This window comes from Marmota flaviventris, chromosome 2 (genome assembly GCF_047511675.1).
Source record: "Marmota flaviventris isolate mMarFla1 chromosome 2, mMarFla1.hap1, whole genome shotgun sequence".
NCBI classification, from domain to species: Eukaryota; Metazoa; Chordata; class Mammalia; order Rodentia; family Sciuridae; genus Marmota; species Marmota flaviventris.
This window is the reverse complement of record NC_092499.1, coordinates 117,316,307-117,333,511: the sequence shown is the minus strand read 5'-3', so window position 1 is coordinate 117,333,511 and position 17,205 is coordinate 117,316,307. Positions and strand designations below refer to the sequence as shown.

General features: G+C 35.5%; 1 protein-coding gene across 6 annotated transcripts in view; it reads left to right on the top strand.

Moving 5' to 3' along the window:
• The window catches only part of Myo9a (myosin IXA), a 259,456-nt gene that overhangs the window by 92,795 nt on the left and 149,456 nt on the right, over positions 1-17,205 (top strand). For all 6 annotated transcript variants that reach the window (XM_071608439.1, XM_071608438.1, XM_071608436.1 and 3 more), the window contains exons 12-13: positions 6,905-7,026; positions 16,141-16,282. In XM_071608439.1, the coding sequence (XP_071464540.1) occupies positions 6,905-7,026; positions 16,141-16,282 (264 nt within the window). The remainder of the gene's footprint in view (positions 1-6,904; positions 7,027-16,140; positions 16,283-17,205) is intronic.

Genomic DNA, 17,205 nt, shown 5'->3' with positions numbered 1-17,205 from the left:
TTGATTCAGCACAGACTGTGGGTCTAAAGACAGTATAGAGAAATCAAGATGGGCAACTAGATACTTGTCATGATAAACTCAAGATTGATAGTTTAAAATAGTGAGTTTTCAGTTTCCATGAGAATTGTTAACTGTAAAGGCAGGGTCAAAAAAAATGTGGGCTTTTCTTCCAACTAAATATGAAAGCAATAACAGGTTGCGATTATAACTCAGGATTTCATTTTGTGTAGGAGGATGTAGACAGGAGTAAGGTGTATCATACTCAATTTTAAGGAAAATGCTAAAGAATGGAAAATGAATAAAAAGACCACAACAGTTAGTAGGTCTACAAAACCAGGGAAAAGAAGAGTTCTGTTATCCAGCCTTATCATTAGGACTTGTTGCCTTCTGTCTTTGCTTTGTACTCTATTTTGCTTAAAGGGTATAATGGCTTATTAATAGCGGCACAAGGATATTAATTTTGGCCATCTTGATGAATGCTTAATGTTTTAATTAAATGTAACCTTTTAGCTAGACAGTGTACTGGAACTGTTAAAAGATAATTAAATATAATTAAACTTCTAGCTAACTCTTAGGTATAGGCAGTCATTGTTTTTATTCCAGTTTATATATGATGCATAAAGCCAGTTTTCAGTATTCTATAATTCTTATATTTTTGATTTCTTCATTCGTTTTTGCGGTTCTGGGGATTGAACCCAGGGCTTGCACATGCTAGGCAAATACTCCACTGAGCTACACCCTAGTCCTATATCCCTTGCTTTTTTATTAAAAGCTGAGCTGGGATTACTGTCCTGGTCTGTTGATTCAGTTCTGTGCTCTTTTGATTAGATCAGGCTAAATTAATATCTTTTATGTCTTGCAAATAGATATATGTGCTGGAGGAGTAGGGGAATGTATTTTTTTTTCCGGTGGGCACAACATCTTTATTTTATTTTTATGTGGTGCGGAGGATCGAGCCCAGCAACCCACGCATGCCAGGCTAGCACGCTACGGCTTGAGCCACATCCCCAGCCTGGGGAATGTATTTTGTTGACTATATTCTGTCTCTTCTGGAGGAAAGCATTATTTGCTTTGTAGATCATTAAACAGAAGACTAGTTAAAATGCTTTTGTAAAAGAAAGGTATTCTCTTATTGTAAACTGAAGTTAATCTGTAACTGTTCTAGACATCTAGATTAAATATAGAAGAGCCATAAGAAATGCCTAGGCCATTAACATTGTATACAAATAAGAACATTTTATAGAAAATGCATTCAAAACTACCTGGGAATGGGTGGTCCTCATTTACTTGATACCTTGAATGTCATAATTTTTGACAGAATACCTAAACTCTATGTTAATTCTATTTTTGTTCTCAAGAATTCTCTATTTTATTAGCTAATATAGTCTGTGGGGCATTTAAAGACCTTACACATCTTTGCCATTCTTTGTTATTTTCTTTCACTACTTCTTCATGTTTTTGTACTTAAAATGGATTTTCTGGGAATAAGAGATTCAAGGCTGGGCTGGGGATGTGGCTCAAGCGGTAGCGCACTCGCCTGGCAAGTGTGGGGTGCTGGGTTTGATCCTCAGCACCACATAAAGATGTTGTGTCTGCCGAAAACTAAAAAATAAATATTAAAAAATATTCTCTCTCTCTCTCTCTCTCTCTCTCTCTCTCTCTCTCTCTCACTCTCACTCTCAAAAAAAAAAAAAAGAGATTCAAGGCAGTTTAAATATTAAGTGTCTTATAATGGGTATCATTTGTACCTGTTATGAGATGGTTACTTAGTGACTGGTTGTTAAATTCAATTGAATACCGAAATCAGTTAGTATCAAAGATTTTTTTTAGAATAAAAAAACAAAAACTCTTCAGTATGAGAATTGTGGTTTAGTTCTAAATTTTGTCCAAAAGGAATATATAGGCATGTAGGAAGGAAAGCGATACATTCATTTCCATGTAGGATGACACATGCTATAATCAGGCATAAAGTAAAATACTGTATTGATTCATCTACATTGAGTTCCAGAGGTGGTTCTGGAATATGATTTTGAATAGTGAGTTGGAGCTCACAAGATTGTCAATGGGGTAAAGGTATTTTAGGCAAAGGAATACATAAAGTATATTTAAAAGTGGGACCTTATATTATCACGCAGAGAAGATTAGAATTTTTCTTTCAGAGAGGGAGGAGCTATTTGAAGTATATTTGGTATGGTACTTGCATTTTAACTGTGGAAGATGGACTGAAGAGAGTGAACTGGAGGTAAGGAAACAATCTGCACAAACCAGGTGAATTAGTCTTGTTCAGTGATTTTTGCATCCTGAATTAAGATAGCGGCAGAGATTATGTGCAAGGTTTCTGAGATATGAAAATGTTTCCTGTTATCATTTTTGATATTATCCTCTTCTTGCTCAGAATTATCCTTCACATCATTGATATTCATCAATAATAGTCATGTGCCATGCATTGTGCTAAACATTAGAGAAGAAAATGTAGAGTTCAGGGATCTTATTTAAGTAGTTTTTAATCCAGCAAGTTTTTTTTTTTTTTTTTTTTTTTTTTTTTAAGGGGAAAGCTTTTTTTTTTTGCAGGTTGGCCAGGGTGGGGCATACTGGGGATTGAACTCGGGGGCATTTGACCACTGAGCTGCATCCCCAGCCCTGTTTTGTATTTTATGTAGAGACAGCGTCTCACTGAATTGCTTACTGCCTCACTGTTGCTGAGGCTGGCTTTGAACCCACAATCCTCCTGTCTCAGCCTCCTGAGCCCCTGGAATTACAGGTGTGTGCCACTGTGCCTGGTTTGAGCTTTTTTTATTCTTTCTTTTTTTTGTTTTTTAATTTGTAAAGTTTTTGTTTTGTTCATTCTACATTTGGTGTAGTCAGACTAGAAAATTCTGACTAACTTTATGGGGAATAACACCTCTAAAACTGAACATTGGATTGTTTTCAAATAAATGAAAGAAGGAATTCTAGGCAAGTGAGCCCAGATGATTCTTTGTTCTAGGCTTGATGGTCTGAAGAACTGAGCAGACTTTTCTACTGAGGAAGTCCATGGATATTTCTTTAGACAGGTTGAGACTCCCCAAAAGAGTACCCATTAGGAATAAAAGATAAGCTAGGAATAGATAGGCATCATGGGGCTTGATGTTCAGTTTAAGTCATCTCAGTTCCTGATTTGGTGTAACTAGTGTAGAATTTCTAGTGTTCTTAGTCATATGTGCCAAGAGCAAATTCGCTTTCTACTGGAGGAAGAGATCATCCAAATGCTAAAATTGCCACTGTTGAAAAGAAAGGAAGAGAGAACTAAGTAGAAAAAAGACAAGGGGGTAAACTAACATAATTAAAAAACAAGAGCAGTGAAATAGTAGTACAATAGGGGATCTAGATAAAGATGTCATCAGACAGGGCTTTATGTTTTCAAATATTTTTTAAAAGAGTAATACTTTTATTAAAAACTAGTCCAGAAAATACCCCAAATCTACTACTGTGAAATTAAGAATATAAGATTGTTTTTAATAAGTAGATACAGGTTAAGAGAAAATTAGTGATCTGGAAGGTAGAACACACATGTGTGCATGTGCACATGCACCTTCCTCACCGTTACTGCCCAAAGCACACATTTGAGGAACTCTAAAAATCCAAAAACAGTCTGAAAGCATAGAGAGGAAACAAAATAGTATCTTTAAAGATGCAGCAGTAAGAAAGGCAGTCAGCTTTCAGAGGAAATAGTGGAAGCTAGGATATAGTGGGATGTTTTCCTTTAAACTGAATCATGTTATTTCGGCATTATTAACATATCCCCAGTTAGAGTTTGGAGGTATAGGAAGGAATGAAGAGCAGTGAAAAATATTTTTAAAAGTTGATTAATCTAAGTGAATATTCAGCTAACTAAATTGGAGAAAGGTAAATGCTATAATAGTTAAGTAGAACTAAAATGCCTGAGAAGAGTAGCATATAAATTAGGGGAGTAAATGGAATTTTAGGTATTCTAAGATTTTTTACTGCTAAGTTACAGAATATTTTATTTCTGTTAGACATTGATAAAATAATGAACATAGGCATATCACAAAAGGAAATATTTAAACAGGCAGTTAACATGGAAATGTTTTTCTCTTATTATTTGTTTTAGTCAGCTTTTTTTTGCTCCTGTGACCAAAAGACCTGAGAAGAACAATTTTATATTTTATGGTACTAGAGATTGAACCCAGGGCCTTATACATGTTAGGCAAAAGCACTATTACTGAGCTACATTCCCAGCTCTCTGATAAGAACAATTTTAGAGGAGGAAAAGTTTATTTGGGTCTTACAGTTTCAGAGGTCCCAGTGCATAGACAGTTGCCTCCATTCCTTGGGCCTGAGGTGAGACAGAACATCATGCCTGGAAGAGTGTGGCAGAGGAAAGCAGCTCAGAACATGGCCACTTAGAGAGAGAGAGAGAGAGAGAGAGAGAGAGAGAGAGAGAGAGAGAGAGAGAGATCCTTTCACTACAGACAAAATAGTTCACTTCTCCCACCTCCTCCAGCCATACCCTTCCTGCCTACTGTTACCACCCAGTTAATCCTTACTGGGATTAATGCATTGAATAAGGCTCTCATAAGCCAATCATTTTACCTCTAAACTTTATTGCATTGTTTCACACAGTAGCTTTTGGGGGGACACATCATACCTAAACCATAACATTATTCATCACAGCAATTGAAATTAAAATCACAATCAGATCCCTAAGGCATTCACCAGAATGATTAAAATGAAAAAGACTGGTTAATACAAGTATTGAAGAAATGTGTTGGTAGGGAAGCTACCATATGCTGGTTTTGTGAATTGGCACAGCCACTTTAGAAAACTATTTGGCAATATTTGCTGAGTTAAATACGTGTAATTTATAATCTCAAAATATATACAGATAATGTATAATTTAGAAGAACCAAAAAAATGAAATTAATCATAAATACATATATATGCGTGTGCGTGCAGACACACACACAAAAGTTTTGGGTAGAAATGGTTGTAATGGCCTTATTTTTAAAAAAATATTTTTTAGTTATACATGGACACAATATTTTTATTTTGTTTATTCATTTTTATGTGGTGCTGAGGATCGAACCCAGTGCCTCACATGTGTGAGGCAAGTGCTCTGCCACTGAGCCACAACCCCAGCCCATGGCCTTATTTTTCTGTTTTTTTTTTGGTGTTGGGGATTAAACCCAGAGCCTTGTGCGTGCAAGGCAAGCACTCTACCAACTGAGCTATATCCCCAATCCCAATGGCCTTATTTTTAATGGCCAAAAATTAGAAGTAAAAGTAACATCTGCCAAAGGAGAATCGATGAATAAGTTGTTATATGTAAATACAGTGGAATACTCTACAGAATTAGTTCTCAAAATCAAAATGTTGTTTCTCCTCTTCTCCTTTTAGCATCAACATATCTAGGGAACTTGTGAGAAATAAAACCCTAAGTGTATTCCTATACCTGTTTAATTCAGAAATTCTTGGGATGAGGCCCAATTGACTGTGTTTTAACAAGCCTTCCATATGATACTGCTATACATTAAAGTTTGAGGAGTAACATTCTGTGTCAGTTTGGCATACAATTTCTGAAAAGAATGAGATTAAATAGGTCCTTTCGGTTTTTTTGAACAACATGGTTTCAACTTTGCAGTTACATTGAGAAAATACACAACATATAGACAGTACATAAATGAGTGATTATGTTTTTTATGACCTCTTTCCTATAGCAATTAAAATGAATGAACTTTGAGTGGCTTCTAACAAAATGTATGTCTCTGAAACCTAAATTGAGCCAAAAAGTCAGACAAAAACAATTATGTATTGTGTGAGTTTATTTAGATAATATCTGTAAACAAATCTTACCAAATATATTAGAAGCTGGCATTGGGTAAGAGAGTCTGAATGTTCATTTAGAAGGGGACTAAGGACTATAATGTGTAAAAATCCTAATGCTCTTGTTTAACTAGTATGCTTGCTATCCATGCTACAAAAAGGTAGAATGGCAGGGTGGTAAGTGGTGCTTTCTTACCACTGGGGGTGACCTTTTAATAAAAATTCTACTCTTGTGAACATTTTAAGAGAAAATAATTAATACTTTCCTAATTAGAGTAATTAATTTAAGGTGAAAGTTTCATAGGGACAAATAAAAAAGTATTTCCCAGTAAAAAGAGTAAGGAAAAATGGGTGCTTTGTACAAGGGTTTTACTGTAGCTGCTCAAGACCTGAGTTTTGGGGTTTTTAACCTTGAAATTTGAGGCCTTTTTGTTAAAGTAAAAATGTACAAAAGATTTTTCTTTTGCCAAAATTCAGTATATGAATTCCACATGATTTGTGAGTGACTTCCCACTTTCCTGAGGAATTCTATTTTATTAAATTAATTGTTGATGATCCAACAAATGCAGTCCTTTTGGTAGTTTAGAATTATGTAGGGGAAATTAGGCTTCTTACTTGTGTATTTTCCTTAATGGAGTAATCATATGGTGTGACTAAACACCAGGCCTAAGTCTTGCTTAGAGAAGTTTCAGAAATAGGATTCTAACCACAAAATTTGGTTGCATGTACTTAAAAAAAAATTTTTTTTTTTTCTATTACTGAGCTGCCTCTGTAATTCTTTTTGAGACAGAATCTCACCAAGTTGCTGCAGCTGGCCTCAAATTTGCAGTCTTCCTGCTTCAGCCTCTTGAGTAGCTGGGTTTACAGGAGTGTGCCACTGGATGGGCTTTCTTACTTTGCTCAATGTAAAGAAACAGAGACACTGTATTAAGATTAGTAAGCTGATTAATAAGCATCTTTCCATTATATGGATTGTGATTTTAAAAGAAAAAACAGACTGTACTTTTCAGTCCTTGTTATCATATGCCTATCATTTTCTGTAAGATGAATAAGTTATTATTTTGTTGTTTGATTTTCCTAGGAGGAATATAGAACTGAAGGTATCAGTTGGCATAATATTGATTATATTGATAATACTTGTTGCATAAATCTTATTAGCAAAAAACCAACAGGACTGCTCCATCTTTTGGATGAAGAAAGCAAGTAAGTATGGTTCTTTTCAATATTGTTATTGGCCATTGGGCTTTTTATGCCTTCTTAAGTTTAAACTTTCTCCTTATATTTCCAAGTAAGGGGCTAAAGGTTCTGTTGTATGCAGTTATTAAATATTTGCATTTCTTGATAAATAGGCTGAATTTCACTACTGAATTTATTTTTTATTTTTTGCAGTTATTTTGACAGAGTTTGATGTTAGATTTGTTGACGTATTTTATTTTTTTGTTGTGTGTTCTGTTCTTTTTGAATTTTTATTTATGAGATGTATTTGCAGTTTTCATGTTTAGTAAAAAAGGATATCATGATATATTCATGATGCCTGTCATGACTGTGTTGGTGGTAAATGGCAATATATGCCAAATATTTTCTAGTCTATACTGTTTAGTATAGCAGTCTTAAATATAAACCTCTGAAAGCTTCATATGCTGTAGCATCCTCCAGATTAATGTCTGATATTTAAAAAGATGATTTATAGTTAAATTAGCCTACAAAATGGTGTTAGTTTTTTGTTGCTTTGACCAGTTCCGGACAAGAACAACTTAGAGGAGGAAAACTTGCTCTCAGTTTTAGAGGTTCAGCCCATTTTTGGCTGACTCTATTCCTGTGGACCTGAGGTGAGGTGGAACATCATGAAGGAAGGACATGGCAGGGGAAAACTGCCCAGTGCATGGCAGCCAGGAAGCAGAGAGAGAGGGTACTTTGAGGATAAAATCTCCAAGGGCACACCCTCAGTAACTTTCTTCTTCTAGCTTCGCCCCACCTGTCTGTGATTATCACCAAGTAATCCATTCAGATTATTAATCCATTAAGTGATTAATCCACTGATGAATCACAACTTTTATGATCTAATCATCTCACCTCTGAACATGCCTGCATTGCCAAGTGAGCTTTTCAGTGGATACTTCATATCAAACTCCTCATATTTATCATAACAGATGGCAAACCTAGAATTGAAGAAACTGAAATGAGGAGATTGTGTAGATTTTTAAACAACTCTTCAGTAACAAATTTAGAAATTGAATTAACTTACCTGATTCCTAATTTAATATTATACCCATTAAGCTATGATAGAAAATATTGAAAATTTATTGTCATAGGATGAAAGAGTATACATCAGGTTTTCATGGGATCATGGGGCAATTAAAAGTTTATACTTGTTGTCTAGTTAATAAAAGTGAGTCCTTTCTTCTCAGAAATATCCTATTTTTGTAAAAGTTATGTCACTCTATTAATATGCCATAAACACACAGAATTGCTACATGAAAATAGTAAGATTGCAGAATGAAAAATATAGTGGAAAGAAATTGCTAAGAGTTTATGTCTAGTATCCACCCTAACCCACTGTACCACTAATATGTTTCTGTTATTCTAAATGAATTAAAGTGTAGTCAACAAAAATAAAAATATTTTAATTTTCTATGCAGAGTATTCTTGGTATTGCTCTCTATTCCCAGAAATGATTATTATCTCTTATAAAATTGTAAGGTCAGTAATTCCTAATTCTGGTTGCATAGTTTACCTCTAGTATTTATTGGAGAAATCTTTTAAATCATAGTTAATTTTAATATTTAGTATTCAGAACTAATAATTTTGGTAGTTGATAATGAAATGATAAGCAGTTCTTTTTGTCTGAGATATTTAGAGCAACAAGTATGTTTTAAGCACTTTAAGTGAAAGATCATATGATTTGTAAGTCAGATTTCAAGATTCAAACCCTCCAGCTATTTCTGATTAATAAGGTTGTACTTTGAAGTATTGAATAAGATTACTTTCCCCAAATGGTGCAGTTTTAGAGCCATAAGTCGAGGATTTATATCCTATCTCTATTACCTACTCTCTGCAAATCTCCTTTTTTTTTTTTTTTCCCTTTTGGTGCTGGGGATTGAACACAGATATGGTTTACCACTGAGCTATATCCTCAGCTCTTTGTATTTTTTATTTTGAGACAGGGTCTCACTAAGTTGCTTTGGGCCTAAGTTGCTGAGGCTGTCCTCTAACTTGTAATCCTCCTGCCTCAGCCTCCAGAGTCACATGCACCACCATGCCTGGCTCTTCAGTTTTCTTGCATGCAAACAGGAAATGCTGCTGCTATCTACTCTGTCACATTTGTCAACAGCAATTGATGTAATGACTGTATAATTAAAACATGAATAGAACAAAGGGCTCATTACCTCACCATTCTTTAAGCAACATTTTATTAAATGCACATCTTACTATAAAAAGATTGTATATTTCTGGCCAATTTCTACCTAACATAGATGTATTTTTTGTTTGCTTTTTGTGATACTGGGAATAGAACCTAGGGGCACTTGACCACTGAGCTACATCTGCAGCCCTTTTTGTTTTTGAGACAGAGTGGCCCAGTCTGGCCTCAAATTCACAATCCTACTACGTCAGTCTCCCAAGTAGCTGAGTTTATAGGTGTGCATCACCATGCCTAGATCATAGATTTAAGTTTTGATCAATAAAGGGAATGTCACCTCTTTGTTGTCACTCAAGCCACATAAATTGAAATGACAAATTTAGCCCAATAAAAAGAAACAAATTTTCTGATTATTAGAGCTGATTAGTATCTGCTTCAAGAAGTAAAAAATTCCTCATTAGAAATAATAATTCTGGATTATCTTTGAGGATATTATTGTAGGTAGGAGACTGGACTAAATAATCTTTTAATCATCTCTTCAATTATGTTTGTATTCAGACCACCATGAAAAATTTTAAAAACATTATTTTAATTTCTTTACTTTGTAAATGAGCCAGTCCAGTACCTTTTTTTTTTTTTTTAAATAAATGGTTCATTTTTGTCTCACTGGGTAGGAAAAAATTGTCCACTGCTCTGATAGGGTCCTTGACTGGGCCTGAGAAACTGACCTAAGACAGATAAACAGAGGGAAAGCATTTACATTTTATTAGAATTTTATATGTACATGAAAATAGAGACCTGAAGAAGTAATCAAAACAAAGAGCTTTTCTATTTTTTAGACAAAAATGAAAAATTTTTCCAGAAATTTCAAGACAAAGGGTTTGGGGTAGGAGCAATAAATTGTGTGAAGGTGACAGAGACTGGGAATAACTAGTAGAAGATAAGGGTTATTTTGTTAGTTTGTACAGTTCTGTCTTAATGTCTATTTTTAGTCTTTGGTAATTAGGATGTTCTTTTTCTGGAACAGGGAGAGCACCCTTCTCATGGAGAATTTTATGGCTTATTTTTACGTAGGAAAAAGGAAGTTAGGAGCCTATCCCTATATCTTGTATTTCTGATTTGCCTTCAGTTCAAATAATCATTAGGTCAGAACAGCATATTTTGGGGTAGCATGTCCTGAAATCCTTTCATCTTTTATGCTTTAATATCCCAGAAGATAAGATGTAAAGGCAGGAAGTATTTTTCCTCTGCCTTTTACCTGTAAAGAGATGTTGAAAATAAATTTAGTCACATTTAAGAAGAGCTTTTTTGGGACTCATTTGAATTGTTTTTTCTAGAAAATATTTTGTGGAAATATATATTTCTATGGGAAATATATAATTATATATAAATTGAAAGATAAATAAATATATATAATTTGAAAGATATCAAATCAGAGACTCTGCGTCTGATAGAAGAAAAAGTTGGCTCCGATCTACATATTGTAGGGTCGGGCTCCAAATTCCTTAATAGGACACCCATAGCACAAAAGTTGATAACAAAAATCAACAAATGGGACTTACTTAAACTGAAAAGTTTTCTCTCAGCAAGAGAAACAATAAAAGAGGTAAATAGGGAGCCTACATCATGGGAACAAATTTTTACTCCTCACACTTCAGATAGAGCCCTTATATCCAGAGTATACAAAGAACTCAAAAAATTAAACAATAAGAAAACAAATAACCCAATCAACAAATGGGCCAAAGACCTGAACAGACACTTCTCAGAGGAGGACATACAAGCAATCAACAAGTACATGAAAAAATGCTCACCATCTCTAGCAGTCAGAGAAATGCAAATCAAAACCACCCTAAGATACCATCTCACTCCAGTAAGATTGGCAGCCATTATGAAGTCAAACAACAACAAGTGCTGGAGAGGATGTGGGGAAAAGGGTACTCTTGTACATTGCTGGTGGGACTGCAAACTGGTGCGGCCAATCTGGAAAGCAGTATGGAGATTCCTGGGAAAGCTGGGAATAGAACCACCATTTGACCCAGCTATTGCCCTTCTTGGACTATTCCCTGAAGACCTTAAAAGAGCGTACTACAGGGATACTGCTACATCGATGTTCATAGCAGCACAATTCACAATTGCTAGACTGTGGAACCAACCCAGATGCCCTTCAATAGATGAATGGATAAAAAAAATGTGGCATTTATACACCATGGAGTATTACACAGCACTAAAAAATGACAAAATCATAGAATTTGCAGGGAAATGGATGGCACTAGAGCAGATTATACTTAGTGAAGCTAGCCAATCCCTAAAAAACAAATACCAAATGTCTTCTTTGATATAATGAGAGCAACTAAGAACAGAGCAGGGAGGAAGAGCAGGAAGAAAAGATTAACATTAAACAGATACATGAGGTGGGAGGGAAAGGGAGAGAAAAGGGAAATTGCATGGTAATGGAGGGAGACCCTCATTGTTATACAAAACTACATATAAGAGGTTGTGAGGGGAATGGGAAAATAAACAAGGAGAGAAATGAATTACAGTGGATGGGGTAGAGAGAGAAGATGGGAGGGGAGGGAGGGGGGATAGTAGAGGATAGGAAAGGTAGCAGAATACAACAATTACTAATAGGGCATTATGTAAAAATGTGGATGTGTAACCGATGTGATTCTGCAATCTGTATTTGGGGTAAAATTGGGAGTTCATAACCAACTTGAATCTAATGTATGAAATATGATATGTCAAGAGCTTTATAATGTTTTGAACAACCAATTAAAAAAAATCCTAAAAAAAAAGAAAAGAAAAGAAAATTATCCTTAGTGATATTCTGACTTCATGCATTTTGTTTATGATGCTCTACTTGTAGGAATCACACAAAATCTAGGTTAATCTTGTGTGTGCTACCTACTGGCTGTGATGTTGAGCACATTATTTAAGTTAGGTTCTGTAGAAGGCATTTAGGAGGAAGAAATAGTGCAAGCAAAGTCTCAAAGTTAATGTATGATGAATAGGATGTTAGCAATGTTACTAGTCTTTCCTGTAGAACTCAAAAGGCGTTGCTGACAGCAGCGGTAGAGAACCTTGAAACTCGTTAGAAATATGAAAATCTCAGGTTTCCAACCCATACCTGTTGAATAAGAATCTGTATTTTAACAGAGTCTGAAGTTAAGATTAGAACATTTATTTAGGGCAGCATTTTGTCAATCCTGTCTACTAATAAGAATTATCTTCTGAATTTATGAATGCTTTCTAGGTCACCATTCTTGATCAGTTAATTCAGAATCAGTAAGTAGAGTCCATGCATTGCTAGTTCTGAAAGCTCTAGAAGTACTTCTCAGGCTACCCTTGTTCATAGCCTTTGGGGAACATGAGATAAGAGCTTTAAAATGAGCAATAATGTCTGATTTGCCCTCTTGATATATATACCACAAATGTTTGTTGAATGTAGGACCTGTGGAGAGCTTTTCTTTCCATCTTTCTTGATTTGGAGTAAAGACTTCTCCTATCTATCCCCCTTCCTTTTTTCACTTTAAGTAAGAGAAAAACATAAGCTTTTAAAGTACTTGGAGTATTAGAAGGCAAATAAATCCTGAAGAATGCTTTTCTTACTATACCCCTCTTAACTCTAAACGGAGTTAGAGACAGTGAGGTAAGCTGAGTATGCTGCTAGAAGAGAGAAGCATTCTGTTATGAAGTAGTGAAACATTTGCAGAGGTTAGGTTTGTCTAGTTTTAGTTGTTTGGAATCATTCAGTTTCTTTGCTTTTGATCCATAAATTTTCTGACTAGGAAAGTCACATGATTAGGGTGACTTGAAACAAGGTTGGAATTGAAAAGAATATTATAGAGGCTGTTTCTGGTGTGTGCTTGAAATCCTAAGGATTATAATGCATTCTAGAATTGTTTTAGAATTTTAGAGCAAGCTTATAATGGAGATGTTTTTAGGAAGCCATAGTATAAGCCCAAATAACTGAGAAGGGAGCAGACCTCAAACAGATCAGCAAGCTGTCTTTATTAAGCATTGGCGGAATGGCACATGGCATATTTTCAAGGGAGAAAATGGGCACTGGTTATAAGAGGGGTCTGCTTTTTATAGGTCTTAATGAGAGTTAATCATTGCAGAATGTTTAGTGTGACTTAATCATTAAAAACTTGGGCAGTCAGGTAAAAAATCTTAACTCAGGAAAACAGTTGTAAAAACTCAAAACTCATTCTAACTCAGGGAAACAGTTGTAAATGCTTGAAATTGGGATAAAAATTTAGAGCCCAGAGCCCATTTGTTTTCCGTCCCCTCCAGGACTCAGTGTTACTGGGAAAGGATAAAAGCCCAGAGCTTGGTGCTCATTGCTTATCTTCTTACTCCAGAATCCATTGTTTCCTAGAACTTCAGTATTTGCTTTTCTCCTTCCAGGACTCATCAACAATGGGAAAGGGTGAAAATCCATGGCTTAGTGTGTTTATCTCTTCCCTCAGGACCCATTATCACTGGGAAAGGATGAATGTTTGCCTTATTCCCCCCTCCTTCCTCCCAGGCCACACTGTCCTCTTTTCTTCCTGGGGGCTGTCTTGGGTGATGTTATTTTTCATCATTCCAGACTCTGAAAGGGGATAATAAATTCCTTCATTCTAGACTCTGAAAGGGGATAATAAATTGGGGTGTTGATATCAAGTCTGGCTGCCTTCTGCTGAGAAGAGACAAATTAGGGAGATCCCCTCCTTTTAGAGTTCTAGAAGAGGACATGGAGACCCTGGTGGTTTAGAGTTAAGAGAGGGGTACAGTAAGAAAAGCATTCTTGAGGTCTAACACTGAGAAATGGGTGGTGGTGGAGGATGGGATAGGAGATAAAAAGGTATAGGGATTGAGTACTACAGGATATGTGGGGACAACTGCCTCTTTGATTTTCCTGAAGTCCTGTACTAGCCAAAATTGGCCATTGGGTTTCTTTACTCCGAGGATGGGGGAATTGTGTGGCAAGCCAGCCAGGAGGTGATATTTAGCTTTAAGATACTTTCCTTTCTCCTTTTTGGCCTCGTCTTCTCTATTGTTAAAAACCATGAAAACAACATCTACAAGGCTACTGCTGAGGAGTCTCTGAGTTCTCCTCTAAATTTTTTATGGATATCAGGTGCAGACCCACTTATAAACTGGACATGGAGAAAGAGAGTACCAGCAGGAGTATCAAGATCTGGGATGGTATATTTGGTAATAGCTTCAGTAAGTTGAGCCAAAAAGAGGGCAGGGTTTTCGTCAGGTCCCTGGGTGATTTCCCTTATCTTGTCATGATTAACCTGGGTATTAGAATTTTTTGTCATGTCTTCAAGGAAGCAAGTAATCATGTGTTGGAGTCTAGTGACCCCGGTGTCTTGGGGTTGGTATGTCCAATTAGATTTAGCTATCGGGATGGCAGCATCTCCTGCAGGATGAGTAAGGAGGCTTTGGACATGGAGGAGGTTGGCATGTTCTTTAGCCACCTGCAAAATACGCGCACGTTCATCAGGAAGCTAGGATATAGTAAACATCTGCCCAAGTAAGGTGGTAAGTCTGAGTCAGACATGTGAACCTTTTCCTATACTTAATAGGGCTTTCAGAAAATGAGCCTAATCTGTCTTCTTCTGGAACAAATCTGTTTTAGAAAAGGGGATGTGAAATTGGACTGTCCTGTAAAAACAGGCCAAGGTGACTTGGCAGTGTTGGCAACATAAAAAAGCTGATAATATTTATGTACTCCCTATAAAATGCCAGGTAGTGTCAGATTTTTTTTTTTTTTACTAGTATTATTTGATTCTACTAACAGTATTATACCTGTTATTATACTCACTTTATGGGTCATGAGATCATTTCTGGTATTTAAATTTAAAGTTCTGAAAGGCTACCTATCTTGCCCAAGATCACTGATAGAACTGGTAATTTAAACTAAGATTATCTAACACCAAAGGTGATGCTCTTTTCTGATTTGAGTACACAGTATATAATTAACCATTTTGTAGTAATTTAAGAATCATTTTTACACATTAGATTTGGGATTTATCTTTACAACCTCATGGCACATTATTGCTCATTATTTCAGTTTCTTTTATACTATTTCTGAAAGATATATTTTCTACTTTTCCTGTCAGTGATATTTCCTCTATTTGAAACTCCTACCTAATAGTTTACACCTAACTTTTTAACAGCTAGCCTCCTAATAACCTTTCTGTTGTTCCCCATCACTGCTTATTTTTCTTCTTCTAAATGTTTATGTTCCTATGTTTCTATTTTGCAATTCTTTTTTTTAAAGATGTAAGTGGATCTTTTATTTATTTAATTAATTTATTTATATGTGTGCTGAGGATCAAACCCAGGGCCTCACACATGCCAGGCAAGTGCTCTACATTGAGCCACAACTCCAGCCCCTATTATGCAATTCTTAATAGATATTATTTGTGTGATTTTTGACCTTGAAATGCTCATTGAATCCAACCAATGAATACAAACCTATTGATGTATATTTAAAATAGTAATAGATTTAATAAGAAATGTAATAACAGGTATAGATAAGAAAATTGTGACCATTTATGTGCCAATAAATAGGAAAACAAAAGAATGTGAATTTTAATGACCTATTTAAGAATAAGAAATTATTTCCTTTTGGTGGGGTTTATTTTCCTTTGGGTTTTACAGTAATGCAACACAGTGAAACCTAAATAAATATGTAATGACCTGAATTAATTTCTCAGGTTAATTGCAGAATCTGAGTATGGGCAAACCATAACTTTTTATCCCTCATCTATAATATAGGAACAACAATCCATATTATACTCTCTTCTAGCTTATTATGAGAATCAGATTTGATAGTATAGGCAAAAACTCTTTGTAAGGTGCTAAATGTATTAGATAGCAATGTAATGTGTTTTTTAATAGGCAATACTGATTACTGCATCTTTCTTCTATTTTTTTGTTTTTTTTTTTCCTCATAAATTCAGTTTTCCACAGGCAACAAATCAGACATTGCTAGACAAGTTTAAGCATCAACATGAAGAGAATTCTTACATTGAATTTCCAGCTGTGATGGAGCCTGCTTTCACCATAAAACACTATGCTGGAAAAGTAAAATATGGAGTAAAGGTCAGTTGATTTTTCAATGAATGTACTTTAAGTGCAGAGGTGTGTTCTTGACTTTGTCTCTTTTTCTGGCACACTACCCCCTGTAGTTTTTGGAGGCTTACAATTAGTAACATTTGGAGACATTAGGATAATGTTAGATTCTACTAATAGAGATAATATTAGATACTAATAGATTTATGCTTTTCAGTACATTACTTTCTCAGGTTTCTGTTGGTTTCCTTCTGCATGTAATCTGATGTCCGTCCATTCTAATAAACAATAAACTTTTAAAATTCTAATTAGTTATACATAATAGTAGAATGCATTTTGACACATTATACATAAAGGGAGTATAACTTCTCATTCTTCTGGTTGTACATGATATGGAATTACACTGGTCATGTAATCATATATGTACATAGCATAGTAATGTCTGATTCACTCTATTATCCTTCTACCCCCATACGCCCTCCCCTCCCTTTATCCCCCCCCCCCCCCCCCCCCCCCCGTCTAACCCAAAGTACGTCTATTCTTCTCTAGCAACCCTCCCCCAACGAATTAGCATCCACATATAAGAGAAAACATTTGGCCTTTGGTTCTTTGGGATTGGCTTATTTTGCTTAGCATGCTATTCTCTAGCTCCATCCATTTACCGGCAAATCCCATAATTTTATTCTTTAAGGCTGAGTAATATTCCATTGCATATGTATACCACATTTTCTTTATCCATTCATCTGTTGAAGGGTACCTAGGTTGGTTCCATAGTTTAGCTAAACAATAAACTTTTTGATCTGAAAGAATAGATAACTGTATATCTCAAACCCATGTGTTCATCCATATGTCCACAGACTTTACTGAATTTTCCCCTTCTTTATACACATAGGGCTGACAGAGGCCTTATGTCTTCATGTACTATTAGGTATTTGTGAGCTTGTACTCCTATT